At 45.2% G+C, this 24,045-nt stretch overlaps 1 protein-coding gene and 1 pseudogene across 1 annotated transcript; both read left to right on the plus strand.

The window, feature by feature from the left end:
- Nucleotides 1–21,481: 21,481 nt before the first annotated feature.
- Nucleotides 21,482–22,472, plus strand: LOC133928006 (ATP-dependent zinc metalloprotease FTSH 8, mitochondrial-like; annotated as a pseudogene).
- LOC133928007 (uncharacterized zinc finger CCHC domain-containing protein At4g19190-like) lies at nucleotides 22,343–23,309 on the plus strand. The gene is made up of 3 exons (XM_062374308.1): nucleotides 22,343–22,494; nucleotides 22,696–22,815; nucleotides 23,001–23,309. The coding sequence occupies exons 1-3, from the start codon at nucleotides 22,343–22,345 to the stop codon at nucleotides 23,254–23,256; spliced, it is 528 nt and encodes a 175-aa protein (XP_062230292.1). The 3' UTR covers nucleotides 23,257–23,309.
- Nucleotides 23,310–24,045: the final 736 nt, after the last annotated feature.

A 24,045-nucleotide genomic window follows, 5' to 3' on the forward strand; every position in this document is an offset into this window, starting at 1 on the left:
TTTGTATTGATATGCCGCGGAAGTGTGCCTCGGCTTTGCGAATGGCCTCGAGGTATGTTATCATGTCTGGATGCCAGACTTGGAACTCCTTGTTGACGTGATCGGTGACGATCTGAGAGTCGGTTCAGATGATGACTCTGGCTGCTCCTAAGTCTCGGGCCTTTCGAAGGCCTAAGAGGACGGCCTCGTATTCGGCTATGTTGTTGGTCGTCTTGAAATCTAGGCGAGCGGCGTATTGAACCTGCTAGCCTGTGGGGGAGATGAGGACTGCCCCAGCTCCGGCGCCCGTTGAGCAGTATGCTCCGTCGGTGTAGATGGTCCAGATGTCTTGGGTGGGTGTAGTGGTGGTTTCGGTTGGTGCCAGGGTCCATTTGGCGATGAAGTCTACCAAGATTTGGGATTTTATGGCAATGCGGGCTACAAACCTTACCACGAAGGGGGCTAACTCTACCGCCCACTTGTTGATGCGTCCCGGCGCCTCCCGATTGCGAAACATGTCGCCAAACAGGTACGAGGTTGGGACAGTGATGTCATATGCAAGGAAGTAGTACTGAAGCTTGCACGGGGCCATCAGTAGGGCGTAAGCTATTTTTTCGAGCTCAGTGTAACGTGTCTTCGCCCCGGCTTAGGCCTCCGAGACGTAGTATATAGCCCTTTGATTGGGACGACCGCTACTTTTTTCCTCTTGTAGTAGGGCGATGCTGACGGCGGATGTGGAGACGGATAGGTATAGGAGTAGTCCATCGCCAGGGAGGGGCATCGCGAGTGTTTCGAGGTGGGAAAGGTACGCTTTTAGGGCCTCGAATGCTGCCTGGCAGTCCGGTGTCCAGCTAAACGGCTCGGAGCCCCTTAGCATTTTAAAGAAAAGGAGCTTGTGCTCAGCGGATTTTGCGAGGAAGCGACTGAGGGCTGCGAGGCGGCCGGCCAGGTGCTGTACATCTTTAGGATTGGCAGGAGGTGACATTTCTGCGATAGCACAAATCTTTCCCGGGTTGGCCTCGATGCCTCTTCGGGAGACAAGATATCCTAGAATTTTTCCACCTCTAGCTCCAAATACGCATTTTTCTGGGTTTAGCCATACGCCAGCGGCTCGGAGGTTGTTGAATATTTCTTGTAGGTCGGCAACATGGGTGGCTTCTAGTTGGCTTTTCACCACGATATCGTCTGCGTAGGCCTCGATGTTGCGGCCCAACTACTGTTGCAACACCTTGTGTACTAGGCGGGAGAATGTGGCCTTGGCGTTTCGAAGACCAAAGGGCATCTGGACGTAGCAGTATACTCCGAAGGGGGTAATAAAGCTGGTCTTGTTCTAATCCTCCGTTGCCATCCACACCTGGTGGTATTCGTAGTAGGTGTCGAGGAAGCTTAGTATTTTGCAGCCGGTGGTGGAATCCATTAGTTGGTTGATGCGGGGGAGAGGGTATGGATCCTGGGGGCATACTTTGTTTAATGACGTGAAATCGATGCACATACGCCATTTTCCGCTATATTTTTTTACCAGGACGGTGTTGGAGAGCCAATTGGAGTGGATAACCTCTCGGATAACACCGGCTTTTAGCAGCTTCTGGACTTTCTTCTTTTGCGGCTTTTGCCCGCTTCGGAGAGAGCTTGCGAAGCCCCTGGCGTACGAGCCTTGCCTTCGGGTCAACCTGGAGCGAGTGCTCGATGATGCTGCGGTCGACTCCTGGGAGGTCCTGCGAGGACCATGCGAAGATGTCGAGGTTACTCTGTAAGACGGCTAAAAGTTGGGCTTCTTGCCCGGAGGCAAGGTCTGCCCCTATTTGGATGGTCCGGTCGGGTTGGTCTTGGTGTATGGGGACTAGCTTTATGTCCCCTTTTGGCTATGGCCTCAGAGGGTAGCGGTGCCCGGGGTGCACCGACGGAGGATCTTTCAAGTCCCCTCGTGTAATAGTGTGGATATGGTGACTGGGGAGCGGACCAGGGTGCCCATACTCGATGCGTCTAGTATGGTTATTAGCCCCTGGGGTAGGGGTATTTTCAGGCAGAGGTTATTGTGATGGGGTACAACTCTGAATCTGTTCAGGGTCCCCCGTCCGAGGATGGCATTGTAGGCGTACGGTACGTCCACGATTTCTTCAAAGTTTGCACCAGAACGAAACGCGCCCGAAACACTACTAATGGTCCTTCAAGGTGTCGTTGGTCATGTTGGCACTTTTTTAGTTAATTTGCTCCGATGCTAATTTGGTACAAAAACAGGCCCGAAAACGTGTCCCGAAGCGGTGGATTTGACGAAAGTTTGCACCTGTGCGAAAAGCGGCCAAAATGCACCGGATTGTCCTCCTTGGTGTCGTAGATAATATTGGTGCTTGTTTTTGTTAATTTTGCTTCGGTGTTATTTGGTGCAAAAATGGTCCAGGATCGTGTTTAAAAGTGGTCGATTTCCCAAGTTTGCACAGGAGCGAAACGTGCCCAAAACAGACCAAACGGTTCTAGGCATCATAGGTCATGTTGGAGCTTCATTCGGTTGATTTCGCTCCAGTGCTAATATGATACAAAAATGGGTCCTGAATAGGTGGATTTCAAAAATGGTTGCACCACAGCGAAACGCACCAAAAAAGCACCGTATGGTCCTCCATGGTGTCGTATGTCATGTTGGAGCTTGTTTCGGTTCGTTTCGCTCTAGAGCTAATTTGGTGCGAAAACGGGCCCAAAGAGATGGATTTCATGATATTTTACACTGGAGCGAAACACACGCAAAACGCATCGATTGGTCCTCCTTGGACATGTTAAAGCTTCATTTGGTTGATTTTGCTCCGGTGCTAATTTGCTGTGAAAACAAGTCCTGAATAGGTAGATTTAATAAAAGTTTGCATCTGAATGAAACGCGCCAAAATGCACCGGATGGTCCTCCTTGGTGTCGTAAGTCATGTTGGAGCTTTTTTCGTTCGATTTCGCTCTGGTGCTAATTTGGTGCGTAAATGGGCTCGAAGAGGTGGAGTTCATGAAATTATGCACCAGAACAAAATATGTTGTAAATGCACCGTATGGTCCTCCGTAGTGTCGTAGGTTATGTTGGAGCTTGTTTTTGTTAATTTTGCTTTGGTACTAACTGGTGCAAAAATGGCCCCCAAAATGGATCTCAAAAAGGTGGATTTCACAAATGTTTGCACAAGAACATAACGCGCCCAAAAGAGACCAAATGATTTCGCACAAAATGGGTCGCAAAGATTTAGATTTCACAAGTTCGCAGAGAAACTAAACACGCCCAAGACACACCGAATGGTCCTTTTAGGTGTCGCCGGTCATATTGGAGATTGTTTCGCTTGATTCAAAACTCACCGGCTTGTCCTCCTTGGTGTCATAGCTCATGTTGGAACTTGTTTCTATTGGTTTCGCTATGGTGCTAATTTGGCGTGAAAATGGGTCTCAAAGACTATTTCACAAGTTTGCATAAGGACAAACCGCGTCCAGCGGATCTCATGTTGGAGATTTTTTTTGGTTGATTTCGCTCGGGTGCAAATTTGGTAGGAAAACAGGCCCGTAAACTTGTCCCAAAGCGGCAGATTCACGAATGTTTGCACTTGTACGAAAAGCAGCCAAAATGCACCAGATGATCCGCCTTGGTGTCATAGGTCATGTTGGAACTTGTTGGTTGATTTTGTTGCGGTGCTATTTTGGTGCGAAAATGGGCAAGAAAACAGGTTTAAATGAGGTCGATTTTACAAGTTTGCGTAGGAACAAAACATGCCCAAAACAGACATAGTGGTCCTCCTACGTGTTGTAGGTCTTGTTGGAGCTTCGTTTGGTTGCTTTCGCTCCAGTGCTAATATGTTGCAAAAACGGGTCCCAGAGAGGTGGATTTCACGATAGTTTGCAACGGAGTAGAATGTGCCAAAAATGCCCTGGATGGCCCTCCTTGGCGTTGTAGGTAGTGTTGGCGCTTGTTTCGGTTCATTTCGCGCTTATGCTAATTTCGTGTGTAAATGAGGCTGAAGAGGTGGATTTCACGAAAGTTTGCACCGAGAGAAACTCCCAAAACGCATCGGATGATCCTCCTTTGAGTCGTAGGTCATGTTGGAGCTGGTTTCGGTAGATTTCACTCCGGTGATAATTTGGTGCAAAAACAGGTCCTAAAAAGGTGGATTTCACAAGTTTGCACAAGAACAAAACGCGTCCAAAACACATCGTATGGTCCTCCCAGGTGTCGTAGGTCATGTTGAAACTTGGTTCGGTTCATTTCACTCTGGTGCTAATTGGTTCGAAAATGGGTCTCGAAGAGTCGGATTTCATGAAAGTTCGCTCTGTAGTGAAACACGCTCAACACGCACCAGATGGTCCTTGTTGGTGTCGTTGATCATGTTGGAGCTTTGTTTGGTTGATTTCACTCCGGTGCGAATTTGGAGCAAAAATGTGTCCCTAAGAGGTGGATTTTTGAAGGTTTGCACCAGAGTGGAACATGCCCAAAACGCACCGGCTGGTCCTTCTTGGTATCGTTGGTTATATTGGAGCTTTTTTCGGTTGCTTTTGCTGCGATGCTAATCGGGCCCGAAAACATGTCCCGAAGCAGCGGATTTTACGAAAGTTTGCACCTATGCAAAACACGCCCAAAACGCACCAGATGGTCCTCCATGGTGTCGTATGTCATATTTAACTTGTTTCAATTCATTTCGGCCCCGTGCTAATTTGCTGCGAAAATGGGCCTCGAAGAGGTGGATTTCTTGAAAGTATGCATCGGAACGAAACGCGCCCAAAACACTCCGAACGTTCCTTCAAGGTGTCGTTTGTCATGTTGCAGCTTTTTTTAGTTGATTTCGCTATGATGCTAATTTGGTACGAAAACACACCTGAAAACGTGTCCCAAAGCAGCTGATTTTACGAAACTTTGCACTAGTGCGAAACGCGCCCAAAATACACCGGATGGTCCTCCTTAGTGTCGTAGGTCATGTTGGAACTTGTTTTGGTTGATTCGCCGCGGTGCTATTTTGGTGCCAGAAATGGGCCAGAAAACTGGTTTAAAAGATGTCGATTTCACAAGTCTGCACAGGAACAAAACGCACCCAGAACATACCAAATAGTCCTCCGACGTGTTGTAGGTCTTATTGGAGCTTTGTTCGGTTGATTTCGCACCGATGCTAATTTGGCAGGAAAAACAGGACTAAACGAGGTGGATTTCACAAGTTTGCACATGAACGAAACGCGCCCAAAATGCACCGAATTGTCCTCCTAGGTGTCGTAGGTCATATTGGAGTTTCATTGGGTTCATTTCGCTCTGGTGGTAATATGGTGCGAAAATGGGTCCTGATGTTTGCTTCATTCGGTTCGAAATGTGCCCAAAACGCACTGAATGGTCGTCCAAAGCGTCGTAGGTCATGTTGGAGCTTATTTCGGTTGGTTTCACTCTGGTGCTAATTTGGTACGAAAATGGGCCCGCGGTGGATTTCACGAAAGTTTGCACCGGAGCGAAACTCACCCAAAACATATCGGATGGTCCACCTCGGAGTCATAGGTCATGTTGGACCTTGTTTTCATTTATTTCACTCCAGTGCTAATTTTGTGCGATAACGGGCCTCAAAAAGCTGGATGTCTTGAAAGTTTGCATCGCAATGAAACGTGCCCAAAATGCACCGAATGGTCCTCAAAGGTATGGTTGCTCATGTTGGTTTTTTCAGTTCATTTCGCTCCGGTGCTAATTTCGTACGAAAATGGGCGCGAAGAGATGGATTCCACAAAAATTTGTACCGGAAGAAAACAGGCCTAAAAACATGTCCTGAAGCTGCGGATTTCATGAAAGTATGCACCAGTGCGAAACGCACCCAAAACACACTGGATGTTCCTCCTTGGTGCCATAGGTCATGTTGGAGCTTGTTTTCATTTATTTCCCGCCGGTGCTAATTTGGTGCAAAAACAAGCCCAAAAGTGGGTCTCAAAAGGTGGATTTCACGGAAGTTTGTGCAGGAACAAACATGCCTAAAACACACCAAATGGTCCTAGGTAACGTAGGTCATGTTGGAGCATCATTCTGCTGATTTCACTCCAATGCTAATTTGGTGCGAAAATGTATCGTGAAGAGGTGGACTTCACGAATGTTTGTGCCGGAGCGGAACATGCCCAAAACGCATCGGATGGTCCTTTTTGGAGTTGTAGGTGATGTTGGAGCTTGTTTCAATTGATTTCGCTGCAGTGCTAGTTTGGAGGGAAAACGTGTCCCAAAGCAGTGGATTTCGCGAACTTGTTTCAGTTGATTTCACGTCTAGGACTATTTTGGCACGAAAATGGGTCTCGAAGTGGTGGATTTCACAAGTTTGCGTAGGAATGAAACACACCGAAAACACACCAAATGATCCTCCAAGGTGTTGTAGGTCATGTTGGAGCTTCATTTGGTTGATTTCACTCAGGCATTAATATGGTGCGAAAACTGGTCCCAAAGAGGTGGATTTTACAAAAGTTTGCACCAGAGTGGAACACGCAAAAAATGCACCGGATGGTTCTCCTTGGCGTCGTAGGTCTTGTTGTAGTTGTTTTGGTTAATTTCTATATGGTGCTAATTTGGTGCAAAAATAGGCCCAAAGAGGTGGATTTCTCGAAAGTTTGCACTAGAGCAAAACACGCCAAAAATACACCGGATGCTCCTCCTTGGCATCATAGGAAAACATGCCAAAAATACACCGGATGGTCCTCCTTGGCGCCGTAGGTCAAGTTGCAGCTTGTTTTGGTTAATTTCTCTCTGAAGCTAATTTGGTGTTAAAACAGGCCCAAAGAGGTGGATTTCACAAAAGTTTGCACCGGAGCAGAACACGCCAAAAATGCATTGGATGGTCCTCCTTGGCTACTTGGAGTCGTAGGTCATCTTGGACCTTGTTTCGGTTGATTTTGCGAGCTAATTTGGTGCAAAAACGGGCCTCAAAGAGCTAGATGTAATACCAATTTATTTTGAGAAAAAAGAAGAAGAGAGAGTTGACCAAATATTGACTTTTGATCCGTGGCTCGTATGGACGATCGGAGACCGTGGTTGTGTTCATCTCGTCCAGACGAACCCATTTTGCTATTCATATGTCCGTTCCGGGTATTTTGTGACCCGTAGCGACCCCAATAAATTTAGACCGTTCGTTGTTTTGAAAAAAAAATATTAAAAAAAAGAGGATAAGCATCGGATGGATCGGTCCTCAACCCGATCCATCCAGACACTTCGAGCGCCCCGTTCTCTTTCTTTCTCTCGCTTGCGTCTCTCTCTCTCGGTGTGTCGCGCGCCCGAGCTCGTCGCCGTGCTCTGCGCCGAGCTCCTGCCACGCCGGCCTGCCTGCGCCGCCACGCTGCTGCTCCCTGCGCCTCGCCGAGCGCCGCTGCGCCTGCTGCCGAGCCGCCGAGCCGCCGTCGTCGCTGATGTGCGCCGAGCGTGCTGCCGCTTGCCGTGCGCACGCGTCGCGTACAGCCGCTCGCCGCCGTCGCGCTGTGCTGCTGCGTCGCTGCCGCGCGCCGCCGTGGTTGCTAACTCCGTGTCGCTGCTAGTTGCTGCATAGAAGAAGCAAGCAAGCAGCGCGGGAGAAGGAAGCCAGGAAGAAGAAGGAAGAAAGGAAAAAAAAAAGAAAAAAGAAAAGAGAAGAAAAGGAAAAAGAAAAAAAAAGGTGATTTCTCGGTAATTTCTGGACGTTTGTGGTTGGATTAAATAAAATCAATCAATTCCTGTCATATTATTTCATGTGATCAATAGTCTGTTTTATTTCGATAATTGTTATTGATTCGAAGATACGATATCCGAGTCGAAATATTCTTTTCGTTCATCGGAGCAAAGTCTAATTAGTTTTATGCGATATATTGGATACTCTTCAGAAGAACAAGTTTTATGCAAAACTCAAGAAGTGTGACTTTTGGTTATCCGAAGTGGGTTTCCTTGGACATGTTATCAATGAGAATGGTATCACCGTTGACCCAAAGAATGTTGCATCAATGGTCAAATGGCGGTGGCCGATCAGTGTGACTGAGGTCAGAAGTTTCCTTGGGCTTGCAGGCTATTATCGACGTTTCGTGCAAGATTTCTCCATCATTGCTAAGCCAATGACCAGGCTCACTCAGAAGGGGGTTCCTTTTACTTGGACTGATGAGTGTGAGGCATGCTTCCAGATGTTAAAGAATAAGTTGGTTAATGCGCCTATTCTTTCTTTGCCCGTGAGTGGCAAGCGCTACACCGTGTACACAGATGCTTCCCGGATTGGTTTGGGTTGTGTGCTGATGCAGGAGGACCGTGTCATCGCTTATGCTTCCAGGCAGTTGAAGTCTCATCAGCAGAATTATCCCACTCATGATCTTGAATTAGCTGCGGTTGTCTTTGCATTGAAAACTTGGAGGCACTACCTTTATGGGGAGTCGTGCGACATCTTTACCGATCATAAGAGTCTCAAGTACATCTTCACTCAACGAGAGCTGAATTTGAGGCAACGTAGATGGCTAGAGTTGATAAAGGACTATGATTTGGCGATTCAGTACCATCCAGGCAAGGCTAATGTGGTGGCTGATGCTTTAAGCAGGACAGGTGTCCCTAGGACGGTGATGTCTTTGATCTCAGAGTTTGAGCGGATGCATATATCTTTCTGTTTCACCGGTGTTGCGCAAGAGGAGACACAAATGATCATTCAGACTGCCATACCCGAGCGTGTTCGTGAGGCTCAGCAGCATGATCGGCTCCTTTCTAATGTAAAGAAGAGGATCTCCGAGGGCCGGTCCCGTGAATTCAGTTTAGACGAGGATGGTGTAGTTTGTTTTAGAGGCCGTCTTTGTGTGCCCCAGAAGTCCGAGGTGAAGGCAGATATCCTTCATGAGGCTCACCGTACGCCATACTCTGTGCATCCGGGTGAGACTAAGATGTACCGTGATCTGAAACAGCTCTTTTGGTGGAAGCGTATGAGGGTTGACATTGCTAAGTATGTTGCTTCTTGTGGCGTGTGCCAGCAGGTGAAGGCCGAGCATAAGCGGCCTGCCGGTTTGTTGCAGCCTTTACCGGTTCCCGAGTGGAAATGGGAGTGTCACGATGGATTTTGTGATTGGCTTGCCTCGCTCTCCTCGTGGTCGAGACGCTATATGGGTTGTCGTGGACAGGCTTACTAAGTCCGCACACTTTATTCCCATGAAGACGACTAACTCTGCACAGGATTTGGCTCCCTTGTATATTAGGGAAGTGGTTAGATTGCATGGAGTGCTGAAGTCGATTGTTTCGGATCGGGACTCCAAGTTTGTATCTCACTTTTGGCAGAGCTTGCAGAGTGCTTTGGGCACGAAGCTCACTCTTAGCACAGCTTTCCACCCTCAGACGGATGGTCAGTCAGAGCGGACAATCCAAACACTAGAGGATATGTTGCGTGCCTGCGTGTTGTCTTGGAAGGGCAGTTGGGAGGACCATCTAGCTTTAGTTGAGTTTGCTTACAACAACAGCTTTCAAGCAAGTATCAAGATGGCTCCTTTCGAGGCTTTATATGGTCGAAAGTGTGTTTCTCCTCTTTGTTGGAATGCGGTGGGCGAGAAATCTTTGCTTGGTCCAGACTTTGTTCAGCAGACCTCAGAAAAGGTGCAGGAGATTCGCCAGAATCTGTTGGCCGCGCAGAGCCGACAGAAGAGCTATGCTGATATTCGGCGTCGTGATCTGGAGTTTGCTGTTGGAGATCTCGTGCTTCTCAGGGTATCGCCGACCAGGGGCATTGTTCGCTTTGGTACCACCGGGAAGCTCAGCCCGCGGTACATAGGTCCGTTTCCGATTGTGACTCGTGTTGGTAGTTTGGCCTATCGTCTGGAGTTGCTGGACTCGATGAGGGGAGTGCATAATGTGTTTCATGTTTCTATGCTACGAAAATATCTCCGCGACCCTAAGCATAAGATCGATTTGGAGTCTATCACGATGGAACAGGATCTCACCGTGGAATGTCATCCGGTGTGCATCTTGGACTCATCTGAGCGAGTCATGCGGAGGAGGACCATCAAGTATGTGAAGGTCCTTTGGTCTAATCAGACTGAACGTGAGGCAACACACGAAAGTTTGCACCGGAGCGGAACGCACCAAAAATGCATCGGATGGTCCTCTTTGGCGTCGTATGTCATGTTGCAGCTTCTTTCAGTTCATTTTGCTCTGGTGCTAGTTTGGTGTGAAAATGGGTCTCGAAGAGGTGGATTTCACAAGTTTGCACTGGAAGAAAACGCACCCAAAACAGACCGAATGGTCCTCCAAGGTGTCGTAGGACATGTTGGAGCTTTTTTTTGGTTAATTTTGCTCTGATGCTAATTTGGTGCGAAAATGGGCCCGAAGAGGTGGATTTCACAAAAGTTTGCATTGGAGTGAAACACACCCAAAACTCATTGGATGGTCCTCTTTGAAATCGTAGGTCATGTTGGAGTTTATTTCGGTTGATTTCACTTCGGTGATAAGCCCAAATTTGCTATTGCTGTCTTTTTAGGAGGTACGGATGTGGAAGATTACCTTACATGGGAACTGAAAATTGATAAGCTATTCCAGGTGAACAATTATTCCAACGAGAAGAAGCTATTACTTCTGTCCAATAGAATGGATGATTATGCCACACATTGGTCGGAGCAGTTTGTTCACAAGCGGATGGAGTGTCATGAGTTGCCTATTATAACATGGGAACAAATGAAGCAACACTTGCGTACACATTTTGTTCTTCGTCACTGCAAATGCTCACTATTTGAGAAGTTGATAGGGCTACGATACGGTTTCAAATCAATTGATGAGTATCATAAGGAGATGGGGACCATCATGATACGTGCTGATGTGCATGAGAATGAAGAGCAAACAATGGCAAGATTCCTAGCTATTATGAATTATGCCATCAAGCGTATCGTCAATCACCATCCTTACAATGATATGATTGAGTTGCTGCACCAAGCACGTGAAGTTGAGCGCCAAGTTAGTGAAGATGCAAAGTTTGCTGCCCGTTCACGTTTTTCAACAAGCGTGGGGCAGCCATAACAAGAATACTCAGTCTGCAAGCCTGAGAGTACTCCACCACTAACATGTCGCCCAGCGATGCTTGCTGGTAGTGCAGCCTCTTTTATGGGGTCAACAGGGCGTTCACATGACTTGGTTTGCACAAGTGCAAAGGAGTTGGCCATTTTCAGAAAGATTGCCCAAAACAAAGGTTATGCTTATTACAAATGACGGGTATGTTTCTGCTTGTGATGACGAGTTATTTGATGCAACACCAGTTTTGCACACTGAGATAGAGCAATGTGAGTGTGATCCAGAGTTTCCTAACCCTAAGCAGTTTTCCTTTGTTTGCACACCCAAAGTGCTTAGTGTGATGCCATCACCGTCACTTGAACAACAGTGCAATTTGTTTCAGACTTGGGCAAAGTTTGATAACAGCAAGGTGTGCAAAGTTATTCTTGATGGAGGTAGTTGCCAAAATTTGGCCAGCAAAGACATGTGTAATAAGTTGGGTTTGAAGTATTTGACACATCCACGGCCGTATCATGTGTAATGGTTGAGCGATAAAGAGGAAGTGAAGGTGACCTATATGTTGCGTGTGACATTTACTATTAGGAAATAAACCGACACTGTGGATTGCGATGTTGTGCCTATGACGGTTTGTCACTTGCTGTCGGGACGGCCATGGCAATATGACCGTTCTGCTATTCATGATGGGCGTAGCAATCGCTATACATTCCGATGGAACAATAAGGAGATCATTTTGAAGCTACTTACACCACAACAGATTATTAATTATTCAATGCAGAAAATTGAGGTGCACGTCGAGAGTGAGAAAGAGCGAGAGAAACATAGAGTGACTCCACCTTCGGTGAGTGAGTGCCACAAGCCATATCTGAGTGGTACAAAGAAAAGTGATGGAGAGAGGAACTTAGTAATGCTAGCCACCAATCAGAGATGAGAGAATTCAGCAAGGATCCTAATTTGGTGCACTTTGTACTGCTGTACAAAGATGCATTACTTTTGACTAAAGACGTGACTTATCTACCTAGTGGTGTTTCTTGTGTTTTGCAGGAATTCAGTGATGTGTTTTCGACGGAGGTGCCGCTGGTTTACCACCGATCAAAGGGATAGAGCATCAAATTGATTTGATTCTAGGCGTGACACTACCTAATTGACCACTGTACCATACCAACCCTGAGGAAATGAATGAAATTCAGAAACAAGTGCAAGAGTTTCTGTCCAAAGGGTACATTCGCGAAAGCTTAAGCCCTTGTGTTGTTACTGTTATTTTGGTTCCTAATAAAGATGGTACATGGCGCATGCTCGTAGATTGTAGATGGATTAACAATATCACTATTCGATATCGTCACCCTATACCTCGCTTAGATGACATGTTAGACGAAGTTAGTGGTGCTGTTAGTTTCTCTAAAATTGATTTGCGTATTGGTTACCATCATATTAGGATGAAAGAAGGGGATGAGTGGAAAACAGCCTTTAAAACAAAATTTGGTTTCTATGAGTGGTTAGTCATGCCGTTTGGTTTAACCAATGCGCCTAGTACTTTCATGCAACTAATGAATCATATTTTAAGACATTTCATTGGTAAATTTGTAGTTGCGTACTTTGATGATATTTTGGTTTACAGCCGTACTGAACCTGAACATATTGATCATATTCGCTAAGTGCAAGAAGTCTTATGTGATGAAAAGTTGTTTGGTAACTTAGAAAAATGCACTTTTTGCATAGATCGTGTGATATTTCTAGGATATGTGGTTTCAGCATAAGGAGTAGAAGTAGATGAATCTAAAATTGAAGCTATTAAAAATTAGCCTACACCTGTGAATGTTAATTAAATTCGGAGTTTTCATGGTCTCGCTAGTTTTTATCGGCGCTTTGTTAAAGATTTTAGCATCATTGTTGCCCCTTTGAATGAATTAACTAAAGAGAATGTTGAATTTCGTTGGGGAAGCACAGCAAGCTGCTTTTGATGAGCTTAAGAAATGATTAACTGAGGCACTGTTACATGTTTTACCTAATTTCACTATGATTTTTGAAATTGAATATGATGCTAGTGGAATTGGTATTGGTGGTGTTTTACTGCAAGAGGGTAGACCGGTAGCATACTTCAGTGAGAAACTGAAAGGTGCCCAATTGAATTATCTGGTCTATGATAAGGAGCTTTATACGTTAGTGCGAGTTTAGATGTCTGGCAATATTATTTATGGCCTAAGAAGTTTATTATACATTTTGACCATGAAATTTTTGCAAGGTCATTCTATACTGAACCGTTGTCATGCTAAGTGTTCATTGTATCGTTTCTTTACATTGTAAAATATAAGAAGGGAAAAGAAAATGTGGTTGCTGATGCTCTTTCTAGGAAAAATGTTCTTTTAAATCAATTAAATGTGCAAGTTCCTGGTTTCGAGAGTTTGCATGATTTATATGCTAATGACTATGATTTCCTTGTTCCCTATGCGCACTGCAAGGAGGGAAAATGATGGGAAAAGTATCACTTACATGATGGATTTTTGTTTCATGTTAACAAATTATGCATTCCAGAAACCGTCCGTAGGTTTACTCTTGCTGCAGGAATCTCATGCAGGTCGATTGATGGGGCATTTTGGATGTGAGAAGACATTGTCTATGCTGAGTGATCAGTTTTTTTGGCCTAAGATGAGGCGTGACGTGGAAAGGCATGTGCAACGATGTATTACTTGCCACAAGGCCAAATCGAAGTTAAATCCACATGGGTTATATACTCCTCTACGTGTTCCCAATACATCATGGGAGGATTTTAGTATGGATTTTGTTTTAGGATTGCCCAGAACTAAGAGGGGGAGAGATTCTGTTTTTGTTGTTGTGAATCAATTTTCCAAAATGGCACACTTCATTCTGTGCCACAAGAGCGACGGTGCATTGCATGTTGCTAACTTGTTTTTCAGGAAGATCGTGAGGTTGCATGGTGTGCCATGTACCATTGTGTCGAATGGTGATGTGAAGTTCATGAGCTATATCTGGAAGACACTTTGGGGTAAGTTGGGGACGAAGTTGTTATTCAGCATAACTTGTCATCCCCAAACTGATGGTCAAACTGAAGTGGTGAACTGCACAATTTCAACACTCTAAGGACCATAATCAAGAAGAGTATAAGAGAGTCAGAGGTTGTGTATGGTTTTAAACCGATTATATTGCTTGATTTATTGCCACTTCCAAGTCAACACCAAGTAAATATGGAAGCGTCGAAGCGAGGTTTCCTTTTTTATGTTGTAACAAGTCCAATTCGATTTCCACAGTCCTAGGTAGTATATATAGTAGAGTCCACGACCCATAGGGGGTAGACCACTTTATGCATAAGATTGAAACATACCTATTACTTGTTCTTTCATACTAGCGTTCATGCGAGGACAGTTGAGAAAGAATTAGGCAATCATTGTTTATTGTTCTGCAATCCAAGATCAACTCGTTGTTCCACCGGGAATTGGGGATTTGGCGATCGTCACTCAGGGTCTCACGACGACCATCTACAGGTGTGTGTTGGGCGTGTTTCCAAGATTTGAGGGTTCGCACATTGGTACGAGTGTTTAGCTAGCGACATCGTCTACTTCACATCTTCTATCATCGGCTCTTCCTGAGAAGATCGACCGCCCCGTATCAATATTGGCACTGGAGCAAAATCAACCGAATGAAGCTCCAACATGACCTACGACACCATGGAGGACCATTCGGTCTGTTTTGGGTGCGTTTCATTCCTATGCAAACTTGTGAAATCAACCTCTTTTAAATCCATTTTTGGCCCATTATCGGACCCAAACAGCACCGCAATGAAATCAACCAAAACAAGTTTGAACATGACCTACGACACAAAGGAAGACCATCCGGTTTGTTTTGGCCGCTTTTTGTAAAGGTGCAAACTTTCGTGAAATTCACTACTTTGGGACAAGTTTTCGGCCTCGTTTTCCTACCAAATTAGCACCAGAGCGAAATCAACAAAAAAAACTCCAACATGACCAACAACACCTTGAATGATTTGGTGCGCTTTGGGCGTGTTTCATTCTGGTGCAAACTTTCCAGAAATCCACCTCTTCGAACCCCATTTTTGCAACAAATGAGCACCAGAGTGAAATCACAGAACCAAGTTCAACGTGACCTACGACACCTAGGAGGACCATTCAATGTGTTTTAGACGCGTTTCGTTCCCATGCGAACTTGTGAAATCGTCTATGATACCCATTTTCGCGCCAAATTAGAATCAGAGCGAAATCGACTGAAACAAGTTCCAACAAGACCAATGACACCAAGGAGGACCCTTCGGTGCGTTTTGGACACGTTTCAAATAGGTGCACAGTTTTGTGAAATTCACGACTTTGAGACCCATTTTCGCACCAAATTAGTACCAGCGCGAAATCAACCGAAACAAGCTCCAACATGACCAACGACTCCAAGGTGGATCTCCAATCATTTTGGGTGCGTTTCGCTGCGGTGCAACCTTTCGTGAAATCCACCTCTTCGGGTCTGTTTTCGCACCAAATTAGCACCAATGCAAAATGAACCGAAACAAGCTCCAACATGACCTACGATGCCAAGGAGGACCATTCGGTGCATTTTTGGCGTGTTTTGCTTCAGTGCAAACTTTCGTAAAATTGATCTCTTCGGGACCCATTTTCGCACCATATTAGTGTTGGAGCAAAATCAACCAAATGAAGCTCCAACATGATATACGACACCTTGGAGGACCCTTCGGTCTGTTTTGAGCGCATTTTTTTCCTATGCAAACTTGTGAAATCGACCTCTTTTAAACCTGTTTCTGGCCCATTTTCACACACAAATTGCACCGCATCGAAATCTACCATATTTAGTTTTGGTGCACACTTTCCAGAAATCTACCTCTTCGAGACTCATTTCTGCACCATATTAGCGCCGGTGCGAAATCAACTAAATTAGCTCCAACATGACTTACTACACCTTGAAGGACCATTCAGTGTGTTTTGGCCGCATTTCATTCCAGTGCAAAGTTTACAGAAATCCGCCTCTTTTAGTCGCATTTTCACACCAAAATAGCACCGGAGTGAAATGAACTGAAACAAGTTCGAACATGACCTGCGACTCTAAGGAGGACCATCTGGTGCGTTTTGGGCATACTTCTTTCCGGAGTAAACTTTCGTGAAATCCACCTCTTCGGGCCCGTTTTCGCAACAAATTAGCACCAAAGAAAAATGAACCAAAAAAAAGCTCCAACACGACCCATGACGCAAAGGAGGACCATCCGGTGCATTTTTGGCGTGTTTTGCTTTGGTGCAAACTTTCGTGAAATTGACCTGTTCAGGACCCATTTTTGCACCATATTAGCACAGGAGCGAAAGCAACCGAATGAAGCTCCAACATGATATACGACACCTTGGAGGACAATCTGGTGTGTTTTGGGCGCGTTTTGTTCTGATGCAAACTTTCATTAAATCCACCTCTTCAAGACTCGTTTTCATAGCAAATTAGCATCAGAGCAAAATCAACAGAAACAAGCTCCAACATGACCTACGAGTCCAAGGATGACCATTCGGTGTTTTTTGGTCATGTTTTGTTCCTATGCAAACTTGTGAAATCCACCTTTTTGAGACCCGTTGTTGTGTAAAAGTAGCACTAGAGCGAAATCATCCGTAACAATTTTGTGAAATACGCCACTTCAAGACACATTTTCGGGCATGTTTTCCTACCAAATTAACACCGCAATGAAGTCAACCAAAAAAAAGCTCCAACATGACCAATGACACCTTGGAGGACGCATTTCGTTCTAGTGCAAACTTTCCAGAAATCCACCTCTTCGAAACTTGTTTTCGCACCAAATTAGCACCAGAGTGAAATCAATCGAAATAAGCTCCAACATGACCTACGACATGTAGGAGGACCATTCGCTGTGTTTTGGGCATGTTTTGTTCCTGTGCAAACTTGTGAAATCGTCTTTGAGACCTATTTTTGCGCTAAATTAGCACCAGAGCAAAATCGACCAAAACAAGTTCCAACAAGACCTATGACACCAAGGAGGAACATCTGGTGCATTTTGGATGTGTTTTGCACAGGTGCAAACATTCGTGAAATCCATGACTTTGAGACCATTTTTCGCACAAAATTAGCACCGGAGCGAAATCAACCGAAACAAGCTCCAACATGACCAAGGACTCCAAGGACGACCACCCGATGTGTTTTGGGCGTGTTTTGCTTTGGTGCAAACTTTCATGAAATCCACATCTTCAGTCCCGTTTACGCACCAAATTAGCACCGAAGCGAAATGAAGTGAAACAAGCTCCAACATGATCTACGACACCAAGGAGGACCATCCGGTGTACTTTTGCTGCGTTACGCTCTAGTGCAAACTTTTGTGAAATTGACCTCTTCAGGACTTGTTTTCGCAGCATATTAATACTGGCACGAAATCAAACGAATGAAACTCCAACATGACAAACGACACCTTGGAGGACCGTTCGCTGCGTTTTTGGCGTGTTTCGTTCCTGTGCAAACTTGTTAAATCAACCTATTTTAAACCCGTTTCTAGCCCTTTTACGCACCCAAATAGCACCGCAGCGAAATCAACCAAAACAAGTTCCAACATGACTTTTCGTACTCAAATAGCACCTTGGAGGGCCGTTCATTGTGTTTTTTGTGCGTTTTGACCACTTTTTCGTACAGGTGCAAACTTTCGTGACATCTGCCGCTTCGGGACAAGTTTTCAGGTCTGTTTTCCTACTGAATTAGCATCGGAGCGAAATGAACCAAAAAAATCTCCAACATGACCAACGACATCTTGAAGAATAATTTGGTGCGTTTTGGTTGTATTTCATTCCAGTGCAAACTTAAAAGAAGGCCCCTTTGAAGCTCGTTTTTCCACCAAAATAGCACCAGAGTGAAATCGCCAAAACAAGCTCTAAGATGACCTACGAAACCGAGGACCATCTAGTATTCGCCGTCCCCATGGAGGAAATCACAATGTCTAAATTTGTACGCGAATATACATCTACCGGCCTTCGACTGTTCCAAGTACCAGACATGGAATCTCCGCATTTGGGTTGTTAGCTCCGAGAGGTGCTCGACCATTGGTTCGCCAAGCTTAATTTCCATACAATTTTTCCCGTTTCAGCCTTGGACTCGTCATAAAGCACTTCTTTTGTCAATCTAGATGACAGTAGGAAGTTTCTTTCTAATTCTTCCTGTTGTTTTTTTACCTTATCGATCGACGTCTTCTTTAACTGCCTTTTACCCATGATGCGCGCGTAGTTAGATTTTTGCGGTAGAGGCCCAGGTCTTCTCATCAAAGAGTTAAGAAACTTGCCGACCACTGCTGGATCCAAAGGAATCTTCTCTAGCTCCTTACGTTTGAAGTGTATAGTGACTTCATCGTGCACTATTCTTTTGGTTTCCTCCTCAGTTCTTTCATAAGGCAGAGGAGATGCCGGCTTCTTAGATGCTGATTGTTGCTTCTTAGATGCTTCTCGTTGCTGTGACGAAGTCGATTTTTAAGATGACATCGACTTCTGAGGTTTTGCAGGTGCTACTGGCTTCTGCAGCGGGAAAGGCTGTGGCGACGAAGGGGTTGGAGATGTTCTTGGTGGCTATGGAGGCGAAGGCGGAGGAGGCGGAGGTCCTTTGAGTGGTTGGGGAGGCAAAAGCGACGGAGGCGTAGATCCTCTGAGTGGCTGTGGAGGTAAAGGCGGAGGCGGAGTTCCTCTAGGTGCATCCGACGGCTCCGAACTAGACCCAGACTCATTTGTGTCTTTGCCAAACAGAATATCGCGCTTGCGCCACAGGACGTAATGGTCTACGTTTTTCGAGAGCCTCATTTTCCCCGCCTCTCTAGGGTAATCCAGCTTGTTTTTATGGTACTTCTGTATTACAATGTCCACATGTACCCTAGCATATCCCTGTGGTATCGGACTACCGTTGAAGAGGGTCCCTTCCACCCATTGCTCAGTCTGGCTGGGACCGCTAGCCACCGTGGTGGGAACACCCAAGACTGGCAAAACAAGCTTGCATGGTGTGCTTTCTGTGATGTCGTCCATGGGGTGACGGATTGAGGCTTCTCCTGGAAGCCCCGTGGACGCGCAGCTGCTCCAGGGACCACCAGGGCTCGGCACCAAAGCGTTCTCTGTGACGGCTAACATTTGATGCCTGGCTTGCTGCATAGCTGCTTCTATTTTCGCGTCTGTCGTTGGTCTCTCCTCTGCAAGTTGTTCTTTTAGCATGGTCATCATTTCTAAAACATTTCGTTTTCTTCGTTTCTTGTAAGTGTCGACATTTTCCTCGAATTCGACCTTCAAAGGCCTCAAACGCTTGCCGCGTGTGCGACCGGTGTGCTCCTTGTTTTCCAGTGCCAGTGTTAGCTCGTCATTCTCCCTGTCTGCCCGAAAGGAGGCCTGGGAACACTGGGCATGGGCATCTCTATTCTTCTGCGCGACTTCCAGTTCTCGTTCGCTTTTGAAGCATAAGGATCCATCAGGCGTAAGAGTCACCCCTCTCCCATACAGGTAGTTCTTCGCTTGAGGAATCAACTCGGACGTGGTAGGTGTGACACCGCTTTTAGTTACGTGTTCTTCCATCTTGTCCCACTGGTCAAGTTTCCTAACGTACCCACGTGAGCTGGTTCTGTGGGGGTATATGTTCTTCTGGGAGTTAGTCTTGTTTTCTTCACTTATCTTTTTTTCTTCCTCCGAATCCCTTTACCCCATGAAATCATTCCAAAAATCTTGCACTATCGGATAATCATCCCAGTCCGGCGTTCGACCTTCAAGTGATAATCTTTGTACAATTTACCCTTAAAATTCTTCCCATTATGACTAGGGCTTGATGCATCGCTATGGCCATGTTGCATCCTTCAGGATACTCGAACTTCTGCGACAACTTGCCCCATATGAAATCCTTGATCGTATCGGGAACCACCCACTTGTCATCTCATTTGCCTCTCTAAGTTCTGTAAGTGATTGTGACGTGGTCCCTTACGAGACACCCGCACGCTGTCTTGAATGGCTCGAGTACTTGTAGAGGCTTTATGGGCTCTCCGGCTGAATCGACCTCCGTGATGACAAACCGGCCTTCAGGCATCTTGCTGGGACGTCGGCCACGCCTCAATCCTTCAGACGACTGACCATTTGGCGCAAAATCAGTGGTCCGACCCTCTGGAGCATCAGTGGTCGGACCATCCTCACCAGCATCAGTGATCGCAACCTCCAGAGCATCATCGTCACATTGATTCAGATTGAGGTATGCACTTGGGCTTCCCTCCTGAGCATCAGTTGCGACTGGATCCTGATCAGAGGAGGGACCTTGTATCGGGGGGCACGTCCGTGGGCGACGACTTGATTTTGTACGAGCCATTCCTACATAAAAATTCCATCTATTCAGATTTCTTGCAACATCGACAAGTCATATCAAGTCATAAGATAGTTTAACATGGTACTAGCAGCTCATTAGTCAACAAAACCAAGTATCCATGCCCATTCAGTACTAGCAGCTCAATAGCACTTAATATAACAAGTTTTGACGACAAGCAACCCGATACAGCATACTTTACAAATAGTTTGGGAACCACCAGTACTAGAGCTAATATAGAAGTAATATAGACACACACACATATTCAAATTACTAATCAAATTCACTCGGCAACCACCAGTACTCATCGCTATCGTCACATGGCGTCACACTCTCAGAACTAGTGTAGTCATAGGGAACAATGTCGTTCGAGTCTACACTAGTATGTGCATCCTCATTCTCAAGGTGGCCAACATCTTGACGGTCCAGGAGCTCGGCCGATTGAATTGCCAACTTCTGAAGGCTTCTCACTACCTCCTCAAGTTGGAGTACAAGCCGGTTCGCATCCATGAAGCACTTGCACGAACATGGATCGAAGCTTTCGTTAGCTATCTTTCCTAGGTCTACAGCTATATCATCGATCTTTTCGATGGTCCACGCCCATCTATCAGTCATTGTGATAGAAAGAAAAGATATTCGGCAGAATATCTTTTAAATTACCTATCCTATCAGCCTTCCAAATGAAACCACAGAACCTGTGAAAAAGAAATAGGTACGATGATTAGTGAAATGTATGTCTGAATTCACATGTATAGCTTTTTCTTTTAGGTCCAAACCATTCTTCCTGAAAATGTTAGAGAAAGTTGTTATATCTCGATTGTGGTGTATAAGTAATTTGATAACGCACATTTTGTTTGCATTCAATTTGAGTGGTGACATGCAGATATTGAAACTTTATTCAGGCATGTAATCTAGCAGTCTGGTGGGGAAACTATATCACCTTAAATTTCATAGTTTATAGTTATCGGAGGCATATATTGGATGCTGATTAATTCACGATTCCTTATGTCATAGACAACTGAAAAGTGGTAACTGCATAGTTGATCTTGTGGAGATGATGCCATCATATGCTATTGCTTAATAGCATGATATGCACAAGGACCTCCCTATAATTAAGAATCACAAACTGATGGCATTTCCTTATTAAGATTATGACGTGGGGAGCATATCCAGGTGCTTTATTTTTAGTCTCATATCAGTGCTGATGCAGTGTGATGGTTAATTTACTTATTTATTTCCTTAGTCCATTTTCAGGATCATTTGCATGTAACTTTTGTGCAGATAAGCTTCCAAGAATTCAAGAACAAGTTATTGGAACCAGGGTTAGTTGACCACATTGTTGTTTCAAACAAATCAGTTGCAAAAGTTTATGTCAGGTGTTCACCCACAAGCAACCAAAGCCAGGACGGTGATATCCATATCACAACCAGCCATTTCCTGGTAGAGAGACTCCTAGCAGATACAAGTATTACTTTAACATTGGAAGCGTCGACTCCTTTGAAGAGAAGTTAGAAGAGGCCCAGGAAGCACTGGGGAGAGATCCACATGATTATATTCCAGTTACTTATACTTCTGAAATAAATTGGTTCCAGGAACTGATGATGTTTGCACCAACAGCTTTTCTTGTTGGATTAATTTATATGGTGGGGAAAAGGTTGCAAGGTGGATTTAGTATTGGGGGTGGTCCTGGGGGAGGAGCTCGTGGTATTTTCAATATTAGAAAAGCTCAAGTGACAAAGATGGACAAAAATTCAAAAAACAAGGTTAGTTTCTGTTTCCTATTTATTCCATGGCTATTTTAAAATCTGACTCTTGAAATAGTGTCCTTGGTATGTGAAATGCTTGTACTGTCATAGCGTTATCAGGTATGTAGTTGTGCAGGAGCCTTGGCTTGGCTCATGTACATATGATGCTTCTCTAGTAATCGTTGTATCTGTTGTATGTTGCAGGTGTTCTTTAAGGATGTAGCTGGTTGTGATGAAGCGAAACAAGAAATAATGGAAATTGTGCATTTCCTGAAAAACCCTGAAGAATTATCCTACTGTTACCACTCATGAAGAATTGGTGTCATTAATGTTCAATTTGTTTTTTTAAGTTCAGATGGAGGTAATGAAATCTGTGAGTTTCATGTACGTGCGCCCACCTGGCTACAATGCAGAGAGTGCAAAAGCAGCTGAAATTGAAGATGGGAAGAAGAGGTCAGATCCAGGGGACATGGCTCAAGGTGCTGCAGCAGCAAGTACCTCTTTAATGTAAGTCATGTGTGTGTGTGTGTGTGTGTTTCCTTTCATGAGTTACTTTTTTTAAAAGAATTTTCTACTTTCCTTTAGCTGTCTGAGTTCTGATAAAGGCTTGGAGAGTATTTAGCTCGCAGCTGTAATAAGTAGTTTTAAAAAAATCTTTCCTATTTTTTCCTATTTTGCTTTTGCATCATGTGTTACCTTCTCTTGTAGGCCTGATAAGGGACTTGAAAAGTCCCAGTCAGGTGCAGATAAGAAAAATAGGCCGAAAGATGTTTTCGGTCGGACATTGCCAACAGAACAAGAATTTGAAGTTCTCAAAAATGCTCCAAGGTACTTCGCCTACTTGTTTAGTGATAACAACCATGCAAAATGAAACACGAAATACTTCCTGTCTGTTCTTTTGGAAACTGAATACCAAACAAAACAAGAGATTCATTTTACATTTTATTTTCTTTTTTATGTTTTCTCTAGTTAAGCCTTTTCTTATCATTTATGTGTTTTGCTCTTATTTTCAGGTTGGACACAAGTGCTCCTGTGAGGATTAAACCATTTGGAGTTGAAGTTCGTAATGTTAGATGTTTAAGATGTGGAAACTACGGCCACCAGAATGTAGACCGGGAATGCCCCTTGAAGGATGCGATCATGCCTAATGAGGAGAGTCGATTGAAAAGGGATGATCCACTTACAGCTATAATGGCACAGGCTGATTCAAGTGAGGTTACAAGTTTTGTTCTTCTCTTTGAAAAATATTTCCTGCCACAAGTTACATAGAAATAACACACCATAGCAAGAACATGGAAATTTATATCTCCCGGTTTTATAGTTCTGACCTTTTCCTGTCACCCATGACTGCATCTTATCAATAATTGCATGATTTCCTGTAGTTGGGTTTATCTATGTGTTAATTTATTATGGTTTGGTTCTTCCATCACTATTCTTGAAACTGTGTATTGCCAGTTGTAATATTTTGCGCACGTACCTGAGCGCGTCTGGAGGAGGCCACTGGCGTCGGGGTGGCGACAGGAGGAGGCGGTGGCCGACTACGGGTCGGCACGTCGGGGCTCGACCGACTATGGGGCGGCGTGTCGGGACTCACCGCGGTGGCGCGTCTGGAGGAGGCCGCCGGTGTCGGGGTGGCGACGGGTGGAGGCGGCAGCCGACTACGGGGCGGCGCGTCGGGGACGAAGCGACGGGGCGGCGCGTCGGGACGATGGGCGGTGCGTCGGGGTTCGGCGGGGCAGCGCATCGGCACAGCGCAGAGGAGCGATGGCGGGCTTAACTGGTGAATGGTGCGAATGGGGATAGCGCACTGCTAAGTGTTCGGCGTATATATGGTGGAGGAGTATCAGTGCCGGTTATATACCACAACCGGCACTTATAAGCCCCTTATCAGTTCCAGTTTCTTGTTCCAGCCAGCACTGAAACTTGGAGTATCAGTGCCGGTTGTAAACCTAACCAAGCACTGATAGTAGAAGATCAGTGCCGATTCCTTCATTAAACCGGCACTAATAATTATTTTTCCCCTTGCAGTCCAATAAATAGTTTTAATGTTATAAAATA

This window comes from Phragmites australis, chromosome 9, assembly GCF_958298935.1.
Source record: "Phragmites australis chromosome 9, lpPhrAust1.1, whole genome shotgun sequence".
Classification (NCBI taxonomy): Eukaryota; Viridiplantae; Streptophyta; class Magnoliopsida; order Poales; family Poaceae; genus Phragmites; species Phragmites australis.

Bases quoted from the DNA above. Each gene is read 5' to 3' on its own strand.
- LOC133928007 (XM_062374308.1), top strand. From the start codon at position 22,343: ATGGAGGTAATGAAATCTGTGAGTTTCATGTACGTGCGCCCACCTGGC. The intron at 22,495-22,695 runs GTAAGTCATGTG...CTTCTCTTGTAG, and splicing joins GCAGCAAGTACCTCTTTAAT to GCCTGATAAGGGACTTGAAA. The intron at 22,816-23,000 runs GTACTTCGCCTA...TCTTATTTTCAG, and splicing joins GTTCTCAAAAATGCTCCAAG to GTTGGACACAAGTGCTCCTG.